The 22,659-nt window shown below is 42.2% G+C and overlaps 1 protein-coding gene across 3 annotated transcripts in view; it reads left to right on the plus strand.

The window, feature by feature from the left end:
* sbno2b (strawberry notch homolog 2b) overlaps positions 1-22,659 on the plus strand; it is a 71,608-nt gene that overhangs the window by 2,459 nt on the left and 46,490 nt on the right. For 2 of the 3 annotated variants that reach the window (XM_079504882.1, XM_079504884.1), the window contains exons 2-3: positions 15,684-15,913; positions 17,914-18,002. In XM_079504882.1, the coding sequence (XP_079361008.1) occupies positions 15,806-15,913; positions 17,914-18,002 (197 nt within the window). In that variant the 5' untranslated portion in view covers positions 15,684-15,805. Of the gene's footprint in view, positions 1-15,683; positions 15,914-17,523; positions 17,636-17,913; positions 18,003-22,659 lie in introns of those variants that run through there. The other variant, XM_079504883.1, reaches the window with a different exon arrangement.

A 22,659-nucleotide genomic window follows, 5' to 3' on the forward strand; every position in this document is an offset into this window, starting at 1 on the left:
CTATGCAATCTCATTTTGTGAAGAATCGTGCAGCACTAGTTGGCTGTCCAATTCATTTGTTACTCTTATCAGTTACTTGTTTTTTGATAAATATTTTTATGGAAAAATGAGAATCGTCTCAATTCGTGTGGAGGAAAATCGAGATTTACATTTGAGCAAGAATCGTGCTTGCATTAGCTTGCTGTCTTTGCAGCTTGATGTGCAACACACTCGTATCACCACACACACTGTAACTACTGTGTCAAAGGCGAAATGCAGGGTGAAAAAACCACAACCCTCCCCACCACCACAACCCCACAGGCGGTCTCTCCTGGCCAGTTGCAGCTCAAAAGCACCAGAGTTGCTGGATCAATAGATGCTTGTTCTCTCTGTGGCAACATATGGAGGAAAAAAGGCTTCAGCTTACACTGTTCTTTTGTCTTGTCCTGTGTGAATTTGCTTAACTTAAGTAATAGGGCCTCATGAGAAGAGAATGGACAAAAAGTCTATGCAGTTAAATTCAGGCAAGGAATATAGTCCATCACAAACAAGACAAATTAGCCGAATGAATGGCAACTAAAATTGAGAACCGTCCTGGTGTTTGTATTGTTTCCTACTTTCCTCTTTTACCCTCCTCTCCCACTAGTTTCAGACATCTACCTGGTTTGCCGGCAATGCTCCTGTTTTGTATGCCTGAGCCATAAGGGCCATGCATATTGTTGCTGAGAGATGTAAACGCGCGTTTTTACTCAATGTAAAGTAAGGATACTCTCCACTCTATTTTACAGAGTAGATTGGGGCCCCAGAAATGACAAACATATTAAATGGATGTCAGTCAGTAGCCTAATAATGCATATCAGAACTGTCACTCAACCGAAGGCTAACAGGAAGGCCACATATCACAGTAATAACCCAGTTAAACATTGGTGTGCGGGAGGGTATCTTTGAATGCGCAACTTCTAAAGGTGCGTTCAGACTTTAATTTAAATATTCACCTCGGTTCGTCCCGTTTGTGCTGCGCCAGGTCGCGCCGCGCCCGTTCGCGGCTTGCGCAACTTCTCGTCATTGATGTATGTAATCGCGCCGCTCTAACCATCCAAGTCTGAACGCACCTTTACACCTTGAAAAGGATGGGGGGGGAAAATTGGGGTTGTACCTGCCTGGTAGTGGGTAGTCTCACGTATCCAGACAACTATTCCACAATCTCCGAATGCTATATAGAGACTGGAACAAAACCTCCCGAAATCCGAGTAAGGAAGCTTATATATTTTAAAATATCTTTAGAGCTTATTTTCTTGAGTGGTGCAACAACTCCTATAACCAGCAATGTCTGTCCCTAAGTCCATTCGTATGTTTAGGGTCCCAACAGGATGTGCTGTTGCACCACTCACTTCAGACATGTCTGATTTTTTTATTTCCTTTTCTGCTAAGCAACAATATATCTGCTTTAGATGATTTCTATTTATATTAGGATAAATGTGCGCAACTGTATAGACGAAACGGAAGTGGGGAGGAGGCTCCACTTCGGCTTTATATTTTACTCATGATAGAACTTCCTTTGCTCCAGAGTCCAGACTGTATGATGGAAGCATTTGAAAATTGCGAGAGGCAGTCTGACAACACGAGACTAGGTAGTGGGTGACGACTGGGTGTGTGTACTGTGTACCTAATTAAAATCCAACCTGAACTGACCTGGGTGAGTTGAATCCTGAGCCCCACACACAAAATAGCAGATCTACAACATACTAGATAATGCTTCTTTTTAACTCATTAGCAAGTTGGCTGGCACAGAGCCTCTTGGATGGTTGTGGATTAAATGGTTGAACCTCAATATAGACTTAGAGTGGTACAGAGCCTAGTATGTAAGCAAAGAACATCTGAACATGTCAATATACGCATCCGTTTTAAACGGGACTCAGGAGTATACCGTATTGTGCCGAATATAAGATGATTCTGATTATAATCGCATCGTATTGCCACAGCACACTAGTAAGTTCTGTTGTAATAGCCACTAGCCAGACCCCTCCCAATACAGCTGGCGCTGTTGGTGGCAACTCTACGGCCAGCACTGCTGGAAGCCTGGAACAGATGGTTAAATTACCTGGATATTCCGATGCTATGCGGAATTTCTTACAGGTATGGAGGTTTTGCCCTTTCAAGCGATAGGTTCAGTGTTTATGAACGGTTATTAGATGTAGATTTCAGAGCTTTACCCCCTGGACATTGGCTTGTATCTCTTCCAAACTATTGCTGCGTTTCACCCGCTTCACTGCTGACAGAATGAACATGACGCTGGGCTGAATGCGGAACTTCTGACCAACATCTGACCAATCACAGTAGCCAAATTAGTTCGGGGAGTCACAACATCTTGGAGACTCTGAAGTCTGAACACCCAAAATCGATAGCCAACTGAACGCATTTTGTCTGTTCTGGTGTACTATGCATTACTGCATTTAGGCTTCTTCAGGGTTCCCTTCCACTTCACATGTTCACTTCACTTTATTTTAACATCCTATCAATGACACGTTTCTTTCTACAGCGACATTCTTCCTCTCTATTTGCCTTTGCTTTTTTCCATTTCTCCCCACCCCTTCTTCAGTCAGTGCTAGTGATAAATCTAATTTATTGCCTGTGGGCTGATTGAAGTGAGAGTGAAAAATGTGAAGTGGAGCAGGATGGTGGTAATAGTAGTGATGGGGGGGGGGGCAGTCAGGGATGGTTTGACCGTCTTGGTTCTGCTTTCCTGGAACCTGTACCCCATTAGGTAATAGGTCATGTATTAAACATGAACCCTCAATGAGTAGATGGAGCAGAAACTAAAAGGGATTGCTCTGTCTTGGTGTATATGCCCCGGCCGGGCTGGATGGCCAACCAGTGTTTCCTCTATATGCATAACAGTGGCACACCACCACTGCAGAATATCTGCTGAATGTTTGTAAATTATTAATTTACACAACATGTCATGAGCTTGTGGCTCTGATATTTTAGGTGTGCGACACTGCCGTGCAACCAAGTATCAACAGGGCTTTATTCTGCATGGTCTCCTGCGAGACTCCTCCTCCTAGGGTAACTCATTTCTATGGGTTACATGTTTTGATATAACAGTTGAGAGCCATCTGCTCTGCTAGTTGTTGCTTTTGGTTTGTATAGCTTTTCTATGATAATTTCAATGCAGTTTTTGTTGATCATTAGCATGGTAATGTAGGATGCATGGAGGCATGAACAATATCATGCGCAGGCTAGGGTTTTTATGATTCGCGGGTATTAATAATTTGACTCGTCCCAGCCTGCCCAGCACCACCGCATCAATTTTAACGACCCGCAACTGCCAACATGTATTTGAAAGGGCTTTTATACCATCAAAAAGGTGCTTGTAGACAGCCTTAATTGGGTGGCAGTGGCTCAGGGGTAGAGTGGCCGCTTGGTAACCGGAAAGTTTCCAGTACGATCACAGGTCCCCCAGAGCAAGATCCTAGTCTATTTTGATTATTTACAGAATGGAGTATCGCTTCATATTTAGGACAATAACTTTGCGCTTAGTTACACAAAGCCTAAAGTGCAAACCTATATATTATCTCTGTTCTGTGAAGTGTAAATTTGTAAATTACTCTTTGCATCTTTGTCCCTTGTGTATTCTGACTTTCCAGGAGTAGTGAACAAACAGAACATACAGTAACAAATGCATAGACCATTCTACTTATCTTTAAAATCAATATTAACTGTAGGCCAGGTTTCTGTCCATCTCTCATCTCCTGCTTCTCTCTCTCCCTCTCCCTGTCTTTTTGACACACACCCCAGGAAGTCAAAATGACAGTGCTGGACCTTTACCGCCAATGATTTTGTGCAGTCACACTGAATATTTCTCAGACACATTTTATGGACTTCATCTAGCCATCCGTTGATATAGGTAGACTTTGAAAGCTGTCCATCTGAACAATTGCTTGCGATTGTTGCTGGGGAGTATGACAGCAACCGTTACCTGAGTTGGCCCAGTCAGTCAGACGCCCACCAGCTGAAGCGAAGCCCACAGCCGAACAGAGTCAAGCTGAGCGTGTGTGGTGACTCGTGAGGTCAAACAGAGTCCACTGCAAAATCCTTCCTTACGGGGCCATTTTTATTGTACTTAAATCAAATGGATACTCAGGATCTTGCAGTGTAGGCCCGAACAGTTTAGATCAGAGGTGTTCAACAAACTGGTAGTTGAACACCTCCTAGCAGCTTTGGTGCCTGAACCACTACACCAGAGGTCTGGCCATTATTTTCTTTTTTAAAACAGTCCTGTGACTATGCCATTTTGTGTTGCTGAAATGTGGTTGTAACAGACTGACTCACAGAATAATGATGGCTGACTGGGATTTTTTTTAGGTTCTGGGATGCTGCAAGCCAGCAGCCTCAAATCAGCATCAGAATCTTTTTTTTTTCAGGGTCATGCTGGGTGAGAGGCAGCAGCAGATGCCACAGGCTAGCCTCTGTTCGATAGGAGGGAGCAAGACACACGGGGAAAGTAGAGCGAGCGTATATAGGCCAGGACTGTCTGGGTAAATGGATAGAGATATACTGTAGTCTGTAAGGAATAAGAATGATAGCAAAATGCCATTACTGGGCCAGGGAATAGATTGGGCTGTAGTAGTTTAGACTGTCAAAACTGAAAGGAGAGAAAGATTAATACAAAAATAAATTATATAGAGGGCATGCAAAGAAGGAAATGGTAAGCTATCAACGGCAGAATAATGTGGAGAATAGTAATGGAGAAAGAGAGGCAATGGCAACTATAATAAGACTAATGTGAAAAGGGTACCATGTCTTCTTGGGCCTTTCATGGCAATCAGACGCTGCATTCATGATTTGAGGCATTTTGTTCCAAGATGTGTTTTGCAAAAATCAACCTGCTGGTGGCTGTTGTGGAATCTTTTTTTCCTGGGCCTTTAGGGAGTGTGTTTGTAAAGTTTTGTGCAGATTGGTGCAGTTATAGGTAAAAACGCTAATTGCCCTGTTATAGCACCACCATGAAGCTGATACAAAAAAAAAGAAAGAATCAAGAGACATTTTTCCTCTGCCCAGTGGGAATGTGCGTGCAAAAAAAGTAAAATCGTACAAAATCGCAAGCGGTGTTCAGGAGTTTAGATATTTTGTTTCAAATGGGCCAATCCTGCAAACTTTAGAAACCAATCTTGGCCAATGGGGATGACTCACATTGACTATAGAGATACTGTGTACCGATGTGCGGGATTTTATTCTTCCTTCATACATTGATTAGATAAGATTAACGTTGTGTTTCTGTGGAAGGGTTTCCTTCCACAGAAACTAACACCTTTAAGTTTGCACAAAAGGATTGGGGGGGGGGGGGGGGGGGGGGTTGGGTTGGGCGTGTCATCTAGGTCAAGAGGAGGTAAGAGGGGGTGCATGGTCAAAACAGTTTGGGAACCACTGCTGTAGTTGATGGAGACTGGAGAGAGAGTAAGGCTGACAAACAGAAGGTCAGGGCAGAAAGAGAGAAGTAGGTAAGTTAGCGAACTTATTGTGGTGCATGATGGTTGCATGTCAACACTATTAGGAACACCTATTAGTTGTTTCAATCCAGGAACCGCTTTTTGTAACACTATATATATATATATATATATATATATATATAGCAACATATTTCTTTTGGAAATCGTTGAAAATTTGAAGTTTTTCAGAAAACGTATTTAGATGGCATTTGTAATCGTCCTCGGGTCTAAATGGGTTAAGCGCCGAAGCGGATAAATTCCATGTCATTTAAACAGTGCTTTATTTATTAGGATATCCATCATTTTTATTCCCATAATAATGACCTGAGTGAACATTTTGTGGATGCTGCATACAAAATGAAGTGAGAATATTTCTTGGGTGTCTGAGCTCAGCGGACGCCAGAGTTTTCCTGGCTTTCATTGTGTGTTCACCTAACTACTGGTTGAAGCAGACCAATGGGGGCATTAGAACTACCACATCAGCCGGCGCTGACTCCCTATTTTGTCCTGAGCAAAGATGACAGAGGTAAACAGAAGCGGAACTAGAGAGTAGTTCCGTCCCTTTGATCTAACTGGCGTTTGATCTATTCCTGGTGCATGATGATGATGATGATGATGGTGGAGGTGGAATTAGAACTGGGAGTTGATTGGGGTATATATTCCTAGATAAGTGAGTTGGGGACCTATAATGCTAGATAAGTGAGTGTTATCAAGTAACTGCAAACCATTGTTGGTCCTTTTTCTTTCAGCTGTTTTTCCTGTGCCTTGATTTTCTCTTCACTGACCACCCCTCTCTCCCCCACGCCTCTCTTCACCACAACAAAGACACCCTATGAAACACGAGGGCTCTATTAGTTGTCTTCTCTGTTGATAAATCACTTTAAAGCCTCATTCAGCTGGTGATTGTACCCACAATGATATTCATCATCAAGGTCTGTGCACTACTGAATAGCCCCCTTCAGTGCGTTTCGCTTGGAGTGAGGGTGGTGGTGAGGGCCTAGTCAAGATGAATCATTATCTCTTACAAATACAGCTTTGAGCCATATAGCTTATTCGTGCGAGGCCTAATCATTCAGATGGCTGCCCGCTTTGTTCCTGTGTGCCGTCCCAGCCAGGCGAGAGAGACCCCTGTCTGATTTTTTGAATGGTCAAAAAGCAATAACGGGCTCTTAAAACCCAATTTGTTTCCATTTCCCGGCTTTTGATAAGACAGATGATTTGGTTAGTCATATGATCATCATTCTCCCTCCAGTGTCTACTGTCACTCAGTAGTTCACACAGCTTCTCTATGGGGTACCGTCTGCGTCTTCTGTAGCCCTGAATGGAAAGTGTGACTTGTGCCAGTTTGTGTGCATGTTGAGTACATGCGCATGTCAATGGTGGGTGTGGGTGTCTGGGGGGGGTGGGGGTGTGGGTGGGTGTGTGTGGTTGTGTGGGGGGGGGGGGGGGGGGGGGGGGGGGTGGGTGGGTGGGTGGGCCTTTGTGTTGAGAAAGGTCCTGATTAATAATGCAGGTTGTTTCTGAATGACGGAGCTCTGCGTGTTTCCCTGAGAAGTAACTTGTTCCTTTTATGAATATTTCATCACCGTGGCTAATGAAGCCGGCCAGTTTAGGCCATCATAACCAACTAATAACCCCCCTGCTGCTTGGCTATAATGTAGCATTGTTGCCTAGATCATTTCTAATCTGATTACCGATGAGGAGAGTAGACTTTGATGGGCTGAGAGTGACTCCGTGCCATGGTGTGCCGGACTGACCTGAATGAGTGTTGTCAGTTGTGCGTGTTCGCCTACTTCTAGTATTGAAGACAGATGCTGACTACTAGATGCTGTGTGTGTGTGTGTGTGTGTGTGTGTGTGTGTGTGTGTGTGTGTGTGTGTGTGTGTGTGTGTGTGTGTGTGTGTGTGTGTGTGTGTGTGTGTGTGTGTGTGTGTGTGTGTGTGTGTGTGTGTGTGTGTGTGTGTGTGTGTGTGTGTGTGTGTGTGTGTGTGTGTGTGTGTGTGTGTGTGTGTGTGTGTGTGTGTGTGTGTGTGTGCGCGCTCTCCCCTCCCATTTACAACCACGTGCTGATTCTGAGAAGCCGGTTAATGAAGATGAGAAGAAAAAAAAAGCTGGTGCATTAAAGGATTTTCCCTGTGCCTTAAGAAGGATTAATGCCAGGCCCAAGGAGAGAGGTATGAGGAGGCGAGAGTCTGAGGGAATGTATGTGAGAGCTGGTTGAGCTCTCTATAACCAACTAGCACAGAGCCTTCCTCAGAAGCTGTCCTTCCAAGATATTAGCAAAGGAAATGGCTAAATAAAGGCAAAGGAAGAACGTAACCAAGCTTCCTTCTCGATCATGGAAGAAATGGCCCCTTTTTGACCTTTTCTCTCTGGTTTATTTTATTTAGGTCTCTATCGTAAAATAATTACAGGTTCTGAGGTACATCCATTCTATTCCGGGCTGCCCCAAATACTTTTTTACATTTTTGCTTTAGTTGGTATTTTACAAGACAACATATAAAAAAACCCAATAATGAATCAAATCAAGACTCTTTGTGGTAAGATTGTTATCTCTGCAGAGAAATGACGATGCACCGAGAGCCACTTTCACTGATGAAACACAAAGCTAAGTATTATTGTTGGCATCTTTTCTGTGTAAGGAAATAGTTACACTGTAGTTGATGATCTATCTATGCTTATAAATACTAGACTGGTGCCCGGCTGTAGAGCACAGAGTCGGTAATGATGGAAGTTGGTAATGATGGAAGCTGGTTCTGGACAACCGGCTATGCGACGGACTCAACACCGGGCACTGCACTCACGCAATTTTAGTCACTAGTGTGACAGATGCACACACAAAAACATTTGTACATTATCAACTATAGACTGTGCTGTGGCATTATCCTTCTACAATGAGTTTTGTTCATAGAATACTCACAATTTAAATGAAAAACATGAGCAGCAAACTGCCCAAACGATGGCATACAAGCCAAGCGGTACACATTTCTGTGCAGTCATAGGTGTGCATGTCTGGCTCTGAGCAAGGCGGTCTGTGTGAGAGGCAGGATGGTGGTCCTCGTGAGTGCTTAGCCGTGACTCAGCAGCTTATGGGTGTCACACTTCCCTGGATGACTTCCATGTGCAAGTCAGAACCACCTGGGTGACTATGCCATTGCCTATCCAATCCCTGCCACATGGCACCCACCTACCCTTACCCAGGGTTCTGTAGGACATGGTGACTGCTGCAACCACGAACACCATAAACCTTGCATGTGACGGAGGTTTGCTCTGCTGCTTGTTAACTAACCTATGTCTGGTAGACTGTCATGGAGGGTGACTCATACTGCCCAGGGGAAAGGAACTGGCTTCGAAACTCTGCCACAACACGGCTACAGTATTTCAGTATTTCTAAAGGAACGCACGCAAACCTTATAGCCGCAACATGTTTGCTGTCCCATGACACGTTTTAATGTACACTGCATTGTACACTGTTTGATTTGTAACTTTGTATATGCTTTTCATTTCTTCAAACTTACTCTGGGATTATGTGATATAGCCTAGTCTTTCAGCCCTCTCGGCTTCTGTGTCAGGCCACCCAGAGAGCGAGAGCGGGGGAGACATGAGAGGAACAAATACACATGGAAGGGGTCTACCAAAACCGACGGCAGCCTCAGAACCAATTAACAGATACGCTGTGTAGTGTGTATCCTTATTTAAATACCCTTGTTGCTCTCCCTGGTTCTGTCTCTTAACTTTGTCCTGTATTGCTCCTATACCCACTCGCCAATAATGTAAGCTTTTAACAGCTTTTTGAGATTAATGACACAAATACCACCCCAGAATAATGGCCATACCCACATTGATCAAGTTGTGATACTGTCTACTGTAGACACTACACAGATATTGTGATATACAGTATGTTGCTTTTGGACTTTTGAGTCACCACACACAGAATGTAAAATGGCTTGTTTATTGGTCATATATGTGATTCTCTTTCCCCGCCTCTACGCTTGGAGAGTGACACTAGGCATGGCGAGTGTCTACATGAATGCAATTGCTCGTATTCAACGGAGGGAAGCCGGGCAGGGTGGGCAATCTTTGTTGCTGTGCTAGCGACTAAAGCCTTGGGAAGCGCCTGTCAGTGGAGGGTGCTGAACGGGAAACCACATAAATGTGACAAAACATAGAAATGTGTGGGTACGATTAAATGTCATAACGACAAAATTGGGAGAAAACAAAAATTGGTTAAAAAAATTGTAAAAAAAAGGAATCCACTTGCTCTCTGCCTCATTCTCTCCTATTTTCCCTCTTTCCATCTACCAGCATCGCATTTTGCCCATGCCTTCCAGGCTTCCACACACTCCTTACCTCACCCACATCCCTCCCTCTGTTGCTGCCCCTCTCTGGAGGTTAGCAGCACTAGAGAAGGCGGGCCGAGAGTTTTTTCCTGTTTTCCAGTAATGATAAGGAGGCCTTACAGGAAAGGGCTTCTGTTCTAGTGATCAGTATCGATTGTCCTCAGAGACGAAGGAAGGTGGGGCATGGCGTGGGGGGCCTGTAACAACGGACACCTCTCCGTTGCTAGGAGACTCTAACGTGCCACACGTGTGAGCTGTTGGCACAGCACTGGTGGGTGGGCTGTCGCAGGGGTCATGTTGGAGGAGCGGGAAAGGGACTGGGGGATGTTGGGAACTAATCCCAGTGGCACCAGACACGAGAGAAGATGCAGTGGCTGGAGGGTGGGTTGGATGGTTGACTTTAAGCTTTGTAGATCGAGTGAGATCTTCCATTTGAGATGAGTAAAGACCATTCATTCATTCATTCAAACCTTTATTTATTCTCGAAAGACATTGAGATTACAACATAATACAACATTTTCAAAGCAATAAACAAAAACAAAACGGATTAACAGAACAGCAACATTCAATTGACCTTTGTAGATTTATCATTGTTGCAAATTCTCATATAATTCAAAGCTACTAAAGTACAGAGAATAGAATACGTATACAATAAGCAGAAAGTGAGCGCTTTACCTTGTCTGTGCTTGTAAAAAACGCCACAGTCCATGTCAGTTTCTTAGGGGGGGTTAATTGATCACGGATTGGATAGTTTTCTCAGTACGTTAAAATGGGTCTCCAAATATACCTTGCACACCATAGTTTAAAACTATATTCTTTTACAGCATGTAGAAGTACCTTACATTATTAATCTAGTTGTGTTTCCCATTTGCGTGCCCTCCATGTGTGTGGGAGGGGGTTGGCCCATAATAGACCATACCAGGGGAGAACCTGGATTGATTGATTGATTGTGGGTCTTGTTGCATTTGTCAGTCATCTCACTTACTCCCACCTGCATGCCCAACTGAGGACATTATAATCTACTTCACACCAGGCCACCCACCCACGCAGCATCCACTCATTCCACTGTAACACACAACAACACAAAACTCATAACTACACAATGTACACAATATGTGGCATGTGCATACAAGCACTTCCCCCTGAAGGACTAGTCCATATTAGCCTGTCATCATCAACACTGCTAGATCCACCTCTTGCCTGGTGTGATTATCTCAGTGATGTCCCACTTCTAAGTAATAATTGTACATAGAAATTATCTGTGGCTCCGGTGGCCATGAATACACTACACTCCCAAATTCCCAATTTTAAGATGTCCTTACTTCCAACTTCCAAGGCCACTGTGGTTTGATTTCTTCTTCTGTAAACTTTGTCTTTGACCAGCGATGAACTCGGCACTGCAAGGTATTTGGGAACCTCCCGTCATGCTAATTCTGCAGTGTCCTCATGGTGTTGCTGCATGTGGTGTTCGTTTAGATGACACACACAGAGAAGCTCAAGGCCACTATTCAAACGAGTCACTCCCAGCCCCCAGGTACCCTACGTTTTGCCGTTTCTGCCTGCCCCTAAGCTGAGCTTCAGAGGCTAATGGGCTGTCCATACATACTCTGACAATATCCAATATCCAACTCTACTGGCTGCCGTCTCCCAATATAGACTGTCTGAGGAGCAGTCAACACCTGCCTTGTTTTACTGGGTGGCTTGTTGGCTAGCCCCACCTTCCCATGGCGCGCGGGCTTGTGCACAGTGCCATGCACAGTGCGCACGCACGCACACACCCATCCCAGACAATATCACACTGGTAGCCTGAGGGAATAAAATGGCTTCCTCCATCCTTATGTCTAGTATTGGGCTGAGTGGCAAAGATGTCAGGTCTCTCTCACTGTCCCACACACAAAAAGGCCCCCTTATTTAGACTCTTATTAACTCTATTAGGATTTATTATGCTGGCTTTGTCCCCAGTGAACAGGTCTGGGCCGTCTGGCCAATGTTACAGATCAGGGGGTGAGGTGGACAAAAGACTGGCAGAAGGGAGAGTGGGGCAGAGTGTGTGATTTGTGTAGGGTGACGCCACGGTGTGTGATTGATGTTACACAGCCATGCATTGCAGGGTGTTGAGAGAGATTGGATTGATTCAGTGGTAAAAACCAGAGTGAGACTTTTCTTGGTTGGGCTTTGATCATTTTATTTGTTAAAAGTTACAGTGAGGTAATAGTTGATTGTTCATCTGAAATTGTAAGTGCAATTTGCAATTATCGAGATCATTATTTGATTTTTTTTACCTATTACCTATTGTGTCCAGACCAGGAGACTTATTTAGCTGGCTAAATAGAACAGTTATGAATTAATGAATTAACAAATTAATGAATTAAGGATTTTATTTAATTGTCATGCCACCGTGTGGCCCATCCCTCATGGGATTATATGACACCTTTTCATACAGTTACAATTATTCATTTCAGATATTCAGTTATTACACTTTCATATTTTTTTTCTCATTTCAGTTCTTTTTTTATTATAACTTTATTAGTTTAGTTTTTATATGGGGGATGTTTTGTCAGGACCCCATGGTCCAGATTGAATCATTCCAGAATCATCATCATTCGTGTGCCCTGCGACACGAGCTGCGTCCACTGGTCTCTGTTGTTCATTGCCACACCAAGTTCATTCAGTCCTGTGTCCCTACTCTGAACATCTGGAAATGTTGAGTGGTCTTGTTCTCCTGATGGGCAGGTAGGCTACTCTCCACAGAAGAATATACAAAATGACCTGGTCTTTTGCTCTGTGGTCAGATGGGAGGGATGCCTCCATAAATCTGAGCTTTCGTGAGATGGTCCCTCCATGAAAGGTTCTGGACATGCATGAGGAGTGTATGTTCCGTGATCCGTCAAGACGATCCCTTGGTAGCTCTTGATGTATGTAGCTTATTACAAGCACTCCAGGCCTGTCCTTTCCTTGTCAGGAAGTCCTTTCTGGCTGCTACTGACTACAGTAGCAGAAAGTTTCTTTGATGTCACTGCTGTCTATGGAGTGGATGGTTGGGTGATCAGAAAAGACAGAATGCCTGCTTCTAAGTCATTCCAATTATATACTGTGTAATACAAAAGCATAACTTTGTGAAAGCAACTGACTCGGTCATCACATTCAAGTCTTCATAAATATGCACCAATACTAGGGCTGGGGCGGCATGGTGGTTATTGTCGGCCCCCTTACCGCCGCATTCTAACAGCAGCAGCTGCAGCACGGTTTATATACCATAGGTCAAGTCATGTGACGCATCACCGCCACAGATAGTCCTACAGCATTATCTAAAATGCACTTCCACTACCTCACGGGCAGTTACTTGGATTCATGAACATTGCATGCATGAGACGTTGCTCCGAGCAGCCAGCGAGAGAGAGAGAGAAATAGAGAGCCAGCCAGGCAGTTCCACTGGTCGCTCGCAGAAAAGTTTACGGACAGGAGGACGGACAGAACTATTTTTATCTTTTGACTGACAGAACATTTAGAGGTTAGGGAGGTTAGGTAGGTCTATCGGGTTGGAATGATTTCAAACACTGTCATTTTTGGACTCGCATCGGCACACATTCTCGCTCCATGGAAAGGAAATGTCGGTCGGGTCAAACCGACCATTCAATAACGTTCCTCGGCCCTCATGGATCATAATCCTTTTATTCCTATTATCTTTTAAACAAATTCCAAGTTAACCAGCCAAACATATATGATAAATTAAAAGGCTCCAGACGCTGCCGCTCCACCATGGCAGCAGCAATTTGATTTGTGCTCGTGTTACATTATTGCTGACATGATTAGACTGAGCCTCACTGATCATTATATGATATTATTATTATTATCATATCACACCCATATGCACTCGTAGGCCTATAACTTAGGTCGCCAGAACAGCACAGAAAGGAAAAAAAAGTTAAAATATAAATATATTTTTATTTTTACCGCGGTAATGAACCCGATAACGCAGTATTTGTTACATACTGGTGGTATGGTGATATTGCAGTTATTGCACCCAGCCCTAACCAATACCTCCTCATCTTTGTTCTTGTGTTCACATTTCATATGTGACCAAATTGACACATGAAATGAGAGTGCGACATGAGAGTGCGACGGGTATGATGAACAAATATATCTATGCAAGCTTCCTTTTTTTTAGGTTTTGGAATATTCATGACATCTCATTCTGTGTGACAGCCCCCCCCCACACACACATGCTGTGCGTGTAATGAGGTCTCTGATGGATGAAAAATCTTTAGTGATGTCCGTGTCATCCAGCTAATGAGGGTTGTCAGTCAAGTACTATGTATGAGCTTCCACTCAACATTACAAATGTATTTGAACAAGAAATAAGCTATATTGTGGTTGAAATGTAGCTTTTTTTTCATTAAAATTATAGTCAATTAAGTAGATCATTGCAACAATGCGACATGTGGCGAGCATGTAGATTGAAAATTGGTCTACAACGGTATCGATTGAAACTAGCTAATACAGCCAAAGTATTAAATAGGGCCAGTCAATTATAAAAATAATAAAACGGCGATAGTAAATAAGCAGGTTACATGCTCTAGTCCAGTGGTTCTCAACCTTTTTTATACCAAGTACCACCTCAGAAAATATCTGACTCCAAGTACCACCATACACTTAGCCAATAATGCTGCTGCTCTGACAAAAAGTCAGTCTAATCGGCTCAACTGATGATTCCTAACGTGATTCATCCGTTCTCAAATCTTCTATTAACGGCTAGGTGTGCTGTCACGCTCATTTCAGCACGGCTGGAGAGCCTATTTCAACCAATTGCTTGGTCATAAGAACTACCTGTAGTAATATAAATATTTCATTCCACTTTTGTCTTTTTTTCCCATTTTTTTTTTAGCTACTCCTCCACAGGTTGAGAACGACTGCTCTAGTCTATAATGATCAAAGAACATGCACGGTAGCTGCATGCTGCTGTCCAGTGCACACTACTGGTTAGAATTTGGTGGCACAAACTAGCTATTTTCATCATTGGAAATTGTTTGATTAACAATGAACACACTAGTCATTTGCCAAATTAAAGTATTCATTCCAATATAAAAACATGTGAGCTGTAACATCATTTTTTATAATTAATTTATTTGTCAAAGTGGTACACAATATAAGTTTAATGAACACATGCCATATTTTTTACATTATTTGGCTCTTGTAGTAACAGAATACACAGGTGCGGCTAGCCTATCGCAGCCATAATCAAGTAATAGGGTAACTCACCCCTACAGAAGTGGATCTTTCTTGATTTGGCTGCCTTCAGCAAACTCTAGTTTTCTTGGAGTAAATCCAATCAGTGAGAGATTTTGTGCTCTATTGCAATTTCAGCCAGTCCATTCAGACGGTCTTCAGAGACATAGTTTCATGAGTTGAGAAAAGCTTGTTTCACCCAGAGGCCACTGTTGCCAGTCCAGCACAGATAACAATATATTCTATTTTCGGTACCGGTCCAATTTGATCACCTTTATTTGTATCATTACTTGACCTTTGTGTGCCCACCCCAGGGCCTTGGGTGCGCATCGGTACCCTGATAGTCAGCCTGAGACCCCTTTTTAAGGGATTGGAAACGGAAATGTCACGTATTGGAATTTGTTTGGTCTTAATATAGCAAATATATATTCAAATATACCTTGATTGAATCTACAATATAGGAAGTGAGATATAAAAGCGCTCTCTGACATGTCTCCCACACAGTTTCACTGATTTCGGATAAATGCACTCCAGATGAATGACATGCTTTTGAAGTCTTTGCTAAAGGGATTCATATTTCTTTCTTGGAATACCTGAATGAAACTCATCCAATCTTGTCTGTCTGTACTTCTCTGTTCCCCTCTTTCAGGTCATGGAGGGTGTTTGCCATTGTTAGGAGTACTCTCTCAGACACAGCCAGCGGGTGTGTGTGAGTGGTCGGAAGGTGTGTAGCCTCAGTCTGCTGGTGGTCATGTGCCAAGCTGTGGTCTGATGCCCACCCTCCCCTCAGCGCTGGCCATGGACGGGGAGAACTACCTGCATCCAGAGGGGCCTCAGCTGGAGAGCAGCCTGTTCCCAGTGAGCACGTCCAACATGGAGGTATGTTTGGCTGATTTAATTTTTAACCCTGCATCATTAAACACACTTCATAGGAAATGGTTTGGGCATTCATTCAAAAAGGGCAATAATGTTGAAGAATTTAGCTCCTCTTCACATCCCATCCTTTGACTAGAGCCAAACAGTCCTTTAAATCACTGTTTCCCAAACAGTGGGCCGTGGACACATTTTTACAAAAAACACTGCTAAATTTGACCATAGCCACTTGGCCAAATGTGATGACCTCTATTTGGACACATTTGTGATGCAATTTTTAGCTCAAGGAGTGTTTTTTACATTCACAAAAAAGCAAAAGTTTTCATGAATTTATTCTAAATTTAATTATTTTTTTAATTATTTTTTGAATAAATAAAAGAAATCTAATCTACAAGCTCACAACTTGGCGTAAAGTGACACGTTGTGAGATCTGCTCCTCAACCCTGGTCCCAGGGGAATGTCAGTCTAATTTCTCTTCTGGGCTAAAACGTTTGGGAGCCACTTCTTTAAATAGCTGGAATTCACCCAAGTTAACTTTTTGGTATGTGTGAATCAAATGTGTTGCAAATTGCAATGTTTACTTTGGCTTGGCAAGATCTTGCCATGTGATTTAGTTTCAGACTCATTGGATTGAAAAGGAAAGTAGTCCAAGACTTTGGTTGAATGATGAAACATGTCAGCAGCTTGGCAGACCCCCAAATATGGTTGTCCTTTGATAGTGGATTAAAGGAATACTTCAACCCCAAAATGACTTATCAATTTCTCAACCTGTGAAGGCTTGAATACACACAGTAGGGATGTGTAACTGTCCAAAAAAGCGATTACTATTTTTCTATATATATATATATATATATATATATATATATATATATATATATATGAACAATATATAGTCAAAGGGGGCGGGTGTCAATAAACCAATTAAAAAAAAGCTTTTGAGCCTATTAATGATTAATTGATTAATGAGACCCATTCCTGAACACAGGGTCTTAATGTAAACAAGCCATGAGGCTTATTTGGGTTATCCTTTTAGCATTTTTTTTGTATGAATCTGTGCCACGTGCCTTTACAAAAAAAAGAGAATGTTTTGTTTGTGACAAATTGAAGAATCCAAAAACAGGATAAAAAAACTTTCAAACAAGTAACAATTGTGACTGTGGGGTTCTCAACCTCACCAAACCTGAAGTGGCTGATGGTCTCTACATGATTGTATGATGCAAACATTGTACAGTTTAGATCAGGTTCAAAATAAATATGAAGTCCAGGCCATCTCGCTCTCGACACTACTAGCTAGGAAGTTAATTCTTCAGGCCTGGAAGTCGGAAAAACCTCCGACAGGTGACATGTGGCTAAAGGAGCTGGGAGGAGTGCTGCATTTGGAGAAAATTAGATTTACCCTGTCAAACCCTTATTTCAAAAATTCTGGTCACCTATTATTGAGATGCTTGTTGGACTGAAGTGACTGAATTCAATATTGTTCTGCTACCTATAAATATAAAATAAAATCCTTGGTCTACTAAGAATTTGTTTAGTTGAAGACAGCCCTACCCTCAACAGATATGTTCATGCACAGTGTTCATGCAGTGCTTACTGTGTGGTTTGTATGATCTGATCAGGTGCCTCTGGCCTGCCGTCTCATGACTGTCACAATGTTTAATGACCCTTCGACCTGACAACCTGGAACGCATTCGCAAAGGTCCTCATGCATGCAGCGTTTGCCATCTAAATGTAAGAATTGTGCTTTCTATTATCACTGTGCTGGTGGTAAAAATGCACTGGTGTAGTGATAGTCTGTCTGGGGACATCCCTTTGGAATGAATGGAATAATATCACATATTTGAAAGGCAAATTCCATCTTGTAGGTTTTCAACACGTGCATCTTTAAAGGAATGAGCAGCACTGGGAACCATATTGTTTTTATTTATTTGGAATATCTTCATGGGTTATGAAGCACTTATTACGTTCACACTCAACATGTTTTTTAATTTTTTCCCCCTGTGTTCCAGAGTTCCATATACACCTCGTCTGATTCCTGGGGATCCTTCTCACAGCAGGCTGGATACAGCGTACACTGCCCTATGCAATCTGGAAACCAGTAAGTTTATACCCAGTGACATCCACACATTGACTTTAAACTACATTGTTCCAAAAAATAATTATTGCTGATATTGACTTGTTTGGTCACATGTTTGATCCCTATAACAAGCTAGTGTGTGACTATCAGTTGCCGACTCCAATATTATCTCCTTATCCCTCATTGTGAATTGTTCTGCATAAGAACATCAGGTAAAATGTTTTAATAATGTTTATTTTTACATCACTGATTTTTCCAGATTCAACATTTCCTATTGTTGGATAAAACCCTTTGGCTTGATCGATCGAAAGCGCTATAAAAGCGCAATTGCCATTGATCTTCGCCAATGGCGGTAAGGGTAGTATTAAATAATAGGCTTCAATTGACCTAGATCTACGCCAATGGCGCGGAGGGTGTTAATAGAGAGACCCTGGCTGTCACGTCCAGGAGAGCCAACCATTGTTGATGGACATTTGAATGAGGATGTGAATGGCGCAGGAGAGTGTTAACAAGGTTTATTTGAAGCTTAGATTTTTTTGCAGTGACCATTGGAAAGTTTGTTTCTGGTCCTATGGTTATTGATGCACACTCCAATTCCCATATTGATATTGCTAAGTGGCCCAACTGGCCCTAGAAATAACTTGTTCTTTTGAACCTCCTCAAGCTAATGTAATTTACGCTCTATTGAATTGTGATTGAATTTCTAAACCGTGGACTGTAAACATGCCAACGTTCTTTGACGGATAATGTTAAAATGATCTTAACACAAATAAATTAATTTACACCTACAATGTTGGGCTGTTCACAGCTAGCATAACCTAATGAAGGCAGGCTGTTTGCTGGTAATGCATCAAAGTTGCACTGACACTAAATCATCAACCAACGCTAGTGGTGACAGACTGTAATAGTAACCAGATTGACTTTGTGCTGTTTGTTCTTAGCATTCAACTTGTGGCATCAAACCAGTACTGGCCTCCTGGGTTTAAAATCGGAGGGTGGCCTTCACTTCCTTTATTAGATCTACTTCATTTCCTGTTGTGGGCGGCCTGGCGTCAACCTTAGTGTTGGGGTGGGGGGTCGTTATCTGAACATCTGGCAACCCGCCTCTGTGCCATAGCCTCCCTGTGAAATGAGAGGTGCACCTTGCTTTTAAAACCTCTCTCTCCCACACTGCGTGTGTGTGTTTCTCTTTGTATCATTGTGTTTGGCCAATATATTTGTGCGTGCTGTACTGTGTGTGTGTGTGTGAGTGGGAGTTAGGGATTTGTTTTGTGTACTGTTGTATACGTACGTAAGTACGCACTCCTTTTATTTAACTTAGAGGAAATCCACCCACCCATGCATAGGACAAAACCGACTTTTTGGTTCAGTCATCAGTTAAACTAAAAGTAATGCATGGTATAATGGTGTTTGTTCCACAAGAGGTATTCTGTGTATTGTGTATGTGGTTTCCTTGATAGCAGATTGAAATCATGCAACAGATGACGTGGAAACTGTCTCTGTGGCTTTCAGTTTTAGTCAGAGTGGAATTAACTGTTATCCACTCCAGGCTTATTTTTCAAGACCCTTGATCAACAAAGGTGTGGTTTTGATGTTCTTACTCTTTTTTTAAAATTAATAACTCTGGGTCTGATCTGTGGTGGTTCTGTAGTACAGTATGTACTACGGTATGTAGCCATGACGCTACATCAGTGGTTCCCAAACAATGAAGTCCAGGTATGCCATGGGATTTTGTGACAACCGCATATTATTGCAATATACATACCGGTATGTATACAACTAGGCCTATACAAAATATGTTTTTTTAATATATGATGAGGCAAATACTATGCCTTAAATTAGAAATAAATACAAATATATACATTAGTAAATAGAAATGAGTATGTATTAATATTCATTATAATTAATGATGATAGAAAAATATTTACTGAGTGAGTTATAGAGGCTATTTAGCATGGATATGAAATGAATGCAGTCAGGTGTGTGCCTTTTGATTTTGACATGCCCTTGTCTTGTCTCTCAAAAAGTTTGAAAACTGTACTGTAGCATGAGAAAGACGTGAATTCAACATATAACTCTACCCTCTCTTTAAATAAAGGTAAGTTTGAGTAAGGCAGTGCAGACAAGATCCCGCTACGCAGATGAGAAACCGCTTTTCATTTGGTCTTCTGGTTTCTGACATTCGTCGGTCAGGTGCTTTTTCCACGCGACTGTACTTTGGTCTTATCTTTTCCATGATGAGAGTGAGTACACAGCCAGCTACCATTCATTGTGGCTGAGCTATGCTCTCTGTACACTAGAGAAGTAATTAAATTAACTTAGAGATAGCCCACACAGATGCTACTCTTCACGTGACCTGTCTGAACAAGCAGAGAGTGATGGGATCACACCAGTGAGGAGGAAATGTGAATGGGCCCGTGTCCAGCATACGTTTCACACACAGAGACTGACCATTAGACTCACTTTCACACACCAGGCCCTCTGCAGGACTGCATGTAGTCTGTCTCATTTCTCTCCAAAAGCACTTGAATATGTTGGAAGCTCACAATTCATATCACACACACCATAATTCACTAGCCCCCCTAAAAAGAAAAAAAAAAAAAATATATATATATATATATATAATTTATTTTAATTTAAATCGTTTTTTGTTTTGTTTTTTTGTTTATTAAATCGATATATATCGTCGGGATTAATATCAATATATATCAACATACGATATATCGTTGCATGCCTATTTAGCAGAAGTGGGTCCAAATACTATGCTTTATGAAAGTGAGAACTAAAGAACTCCTTGCTTGGAGTGCCGGGTTGCCGCCCCAGGTCTACCCGATGTCAGTGACGTTGTCACGTTGCGCCTTACTTGCGTTGCGTGTAACAGGTCACACCAGTTTTTTTGTTAGTGTTGTCTAAAAAACTGATTTCGGTGCATAAGTTAAAAACATCCAAATATTAACCACTCAAAAGACATCTTTTGGTGGAGTGTGACATTAACATTAGAGATTTTGCGGCAGCCATATAGATATTTGATACGGTACATATGTTGGATAAATCCAACAGGATAAAGTTTACATGATACTCAGAGGAGCAATTCTCAAGTAGCCAAACTACTTCTCCAGAGGAGGAAATGTTCATAGCTACTCAGAGGGAGTTCCTCTGACCGTGCCCCCCCCAAGTTCAAGTCAATCAAGGGTAAGAATGGAATGCATTCTACAACCACAACACAGTGGAGTGCTCTGCCAAATGGCCCTGAAAGTTCTAAATTCCCCATTAAAGTTTAAAGCGGACCTACAATCATGACTCCACCTAAATTCAAATTGGAGCTAAATGTGTTCTCTGGCTGGCCTTGCCCCTGGCTGGCCTTGCCCCTGGCTGGCCTTGCCCCTGCAATATCTTGTTTGATTAAAGAAATTGCACCGTATGATTCAAGAAACTTTAGTCATTAATACTAGTGTGCAAGACGACAACACAACAATAAATACTGGTTGTGGTTGGTTTGGCACATGATAACACCTGAGTGTAGTAAATTTCCAATTGAATAAACTAGTGCGGTGCCTGGCCCTGTTAGGCCAGTGTATTAATTATATTTATTTATTTTGTATCTGCAGCTTTTGTCTATCTTTTAATTTGTCAAATATGTTGTATTTAGCATTAATTAACAACCGCCGTACCTGTTCTGGGAAAAGCATGCGTGAAGATCCAAGAACCAACATTATACTTTTCATTCAAACAAATGAAGTGTGAGGCGAATGGATTTTTTTTGTTTTTTGCCACACTATTACCTTCTTGCGCAGTCCCTCAATCTTAATTGCTGTTCCTGCAAACGCAAACGTACTGTGAGATTGACCCTTACGGGAATATAAATGAATCTTGATTTCATTCACCTGTTTGATGCAGTCCCATACACGTTCCTCCACTCGCACCTGCTTTTAATTAGGGAGAGAATATTGGGCTGTTTATCCAACTGAAGATGATGGCCAGATGGTGCATTACGTGTTTTTAACTCAAACGGTAGGGTAACTTTAAATATGTAGAATTCTGAAAACATTGGAGGAGAGAAATAAGAAATGCACTACATAGAAGTGGTGCAAAAGTTTTCCTCTCTCTCTGCTTGCCTCTACACTGCACTGTGCACTGTGTAGAGTCCAGAGATCCCATTCATAGCCCAGAGGGTATGGGACCCGTCCGCTGACGATGTGATTGATTGGTTACAGAAAAACACACTCCTGTTTCCGAGCTAAACTTTGCAAAAAGTTTAGCAATAAAGCCATATCGAATACAACCCTTGAAATATGGAATCATCCCACATTTAGAAACGAAAAGAAAGATTGATGAAAAGAAAAGATGAAAAGAAAGATGTCTCTTTTTGAAAGATGAAAAGAAAGCTGTCTCTTTTTGAACTGATAAGGGTTCCTTATTTGTGGGAATGAATCAATGACGAAGCGATTAATATGAGAAGTTACAGTAATCTTGCTGCCATGCTCCCCTTTCTGCTCCTGCTTGCTGCTTGTCCGTTGCGTGAGAATGCACGGCAGCGTTGTGTTCTCACACAGGCAGTTTGTTTCATCCTCTGAATGGATTAGTCAGCACAACGTGTTCACCTTAACGTGCATTTGTGTGTGTACATCTATCATAAAATTTGTATGTAAATATGTATCCCATTCTCCACCCAGTCTTA

Source organism: Electrona antarctica (genome assembly GCF_951216825.1).
Source record: "Electrona antarctica genome assembly, chromosome: 7".
Lineage (NCBI taxonomy): Eukaryota > Metazoa > Chordata > Actinopteri > Myctophiformes > Myctophidae > Electrona > Electrona antarctica.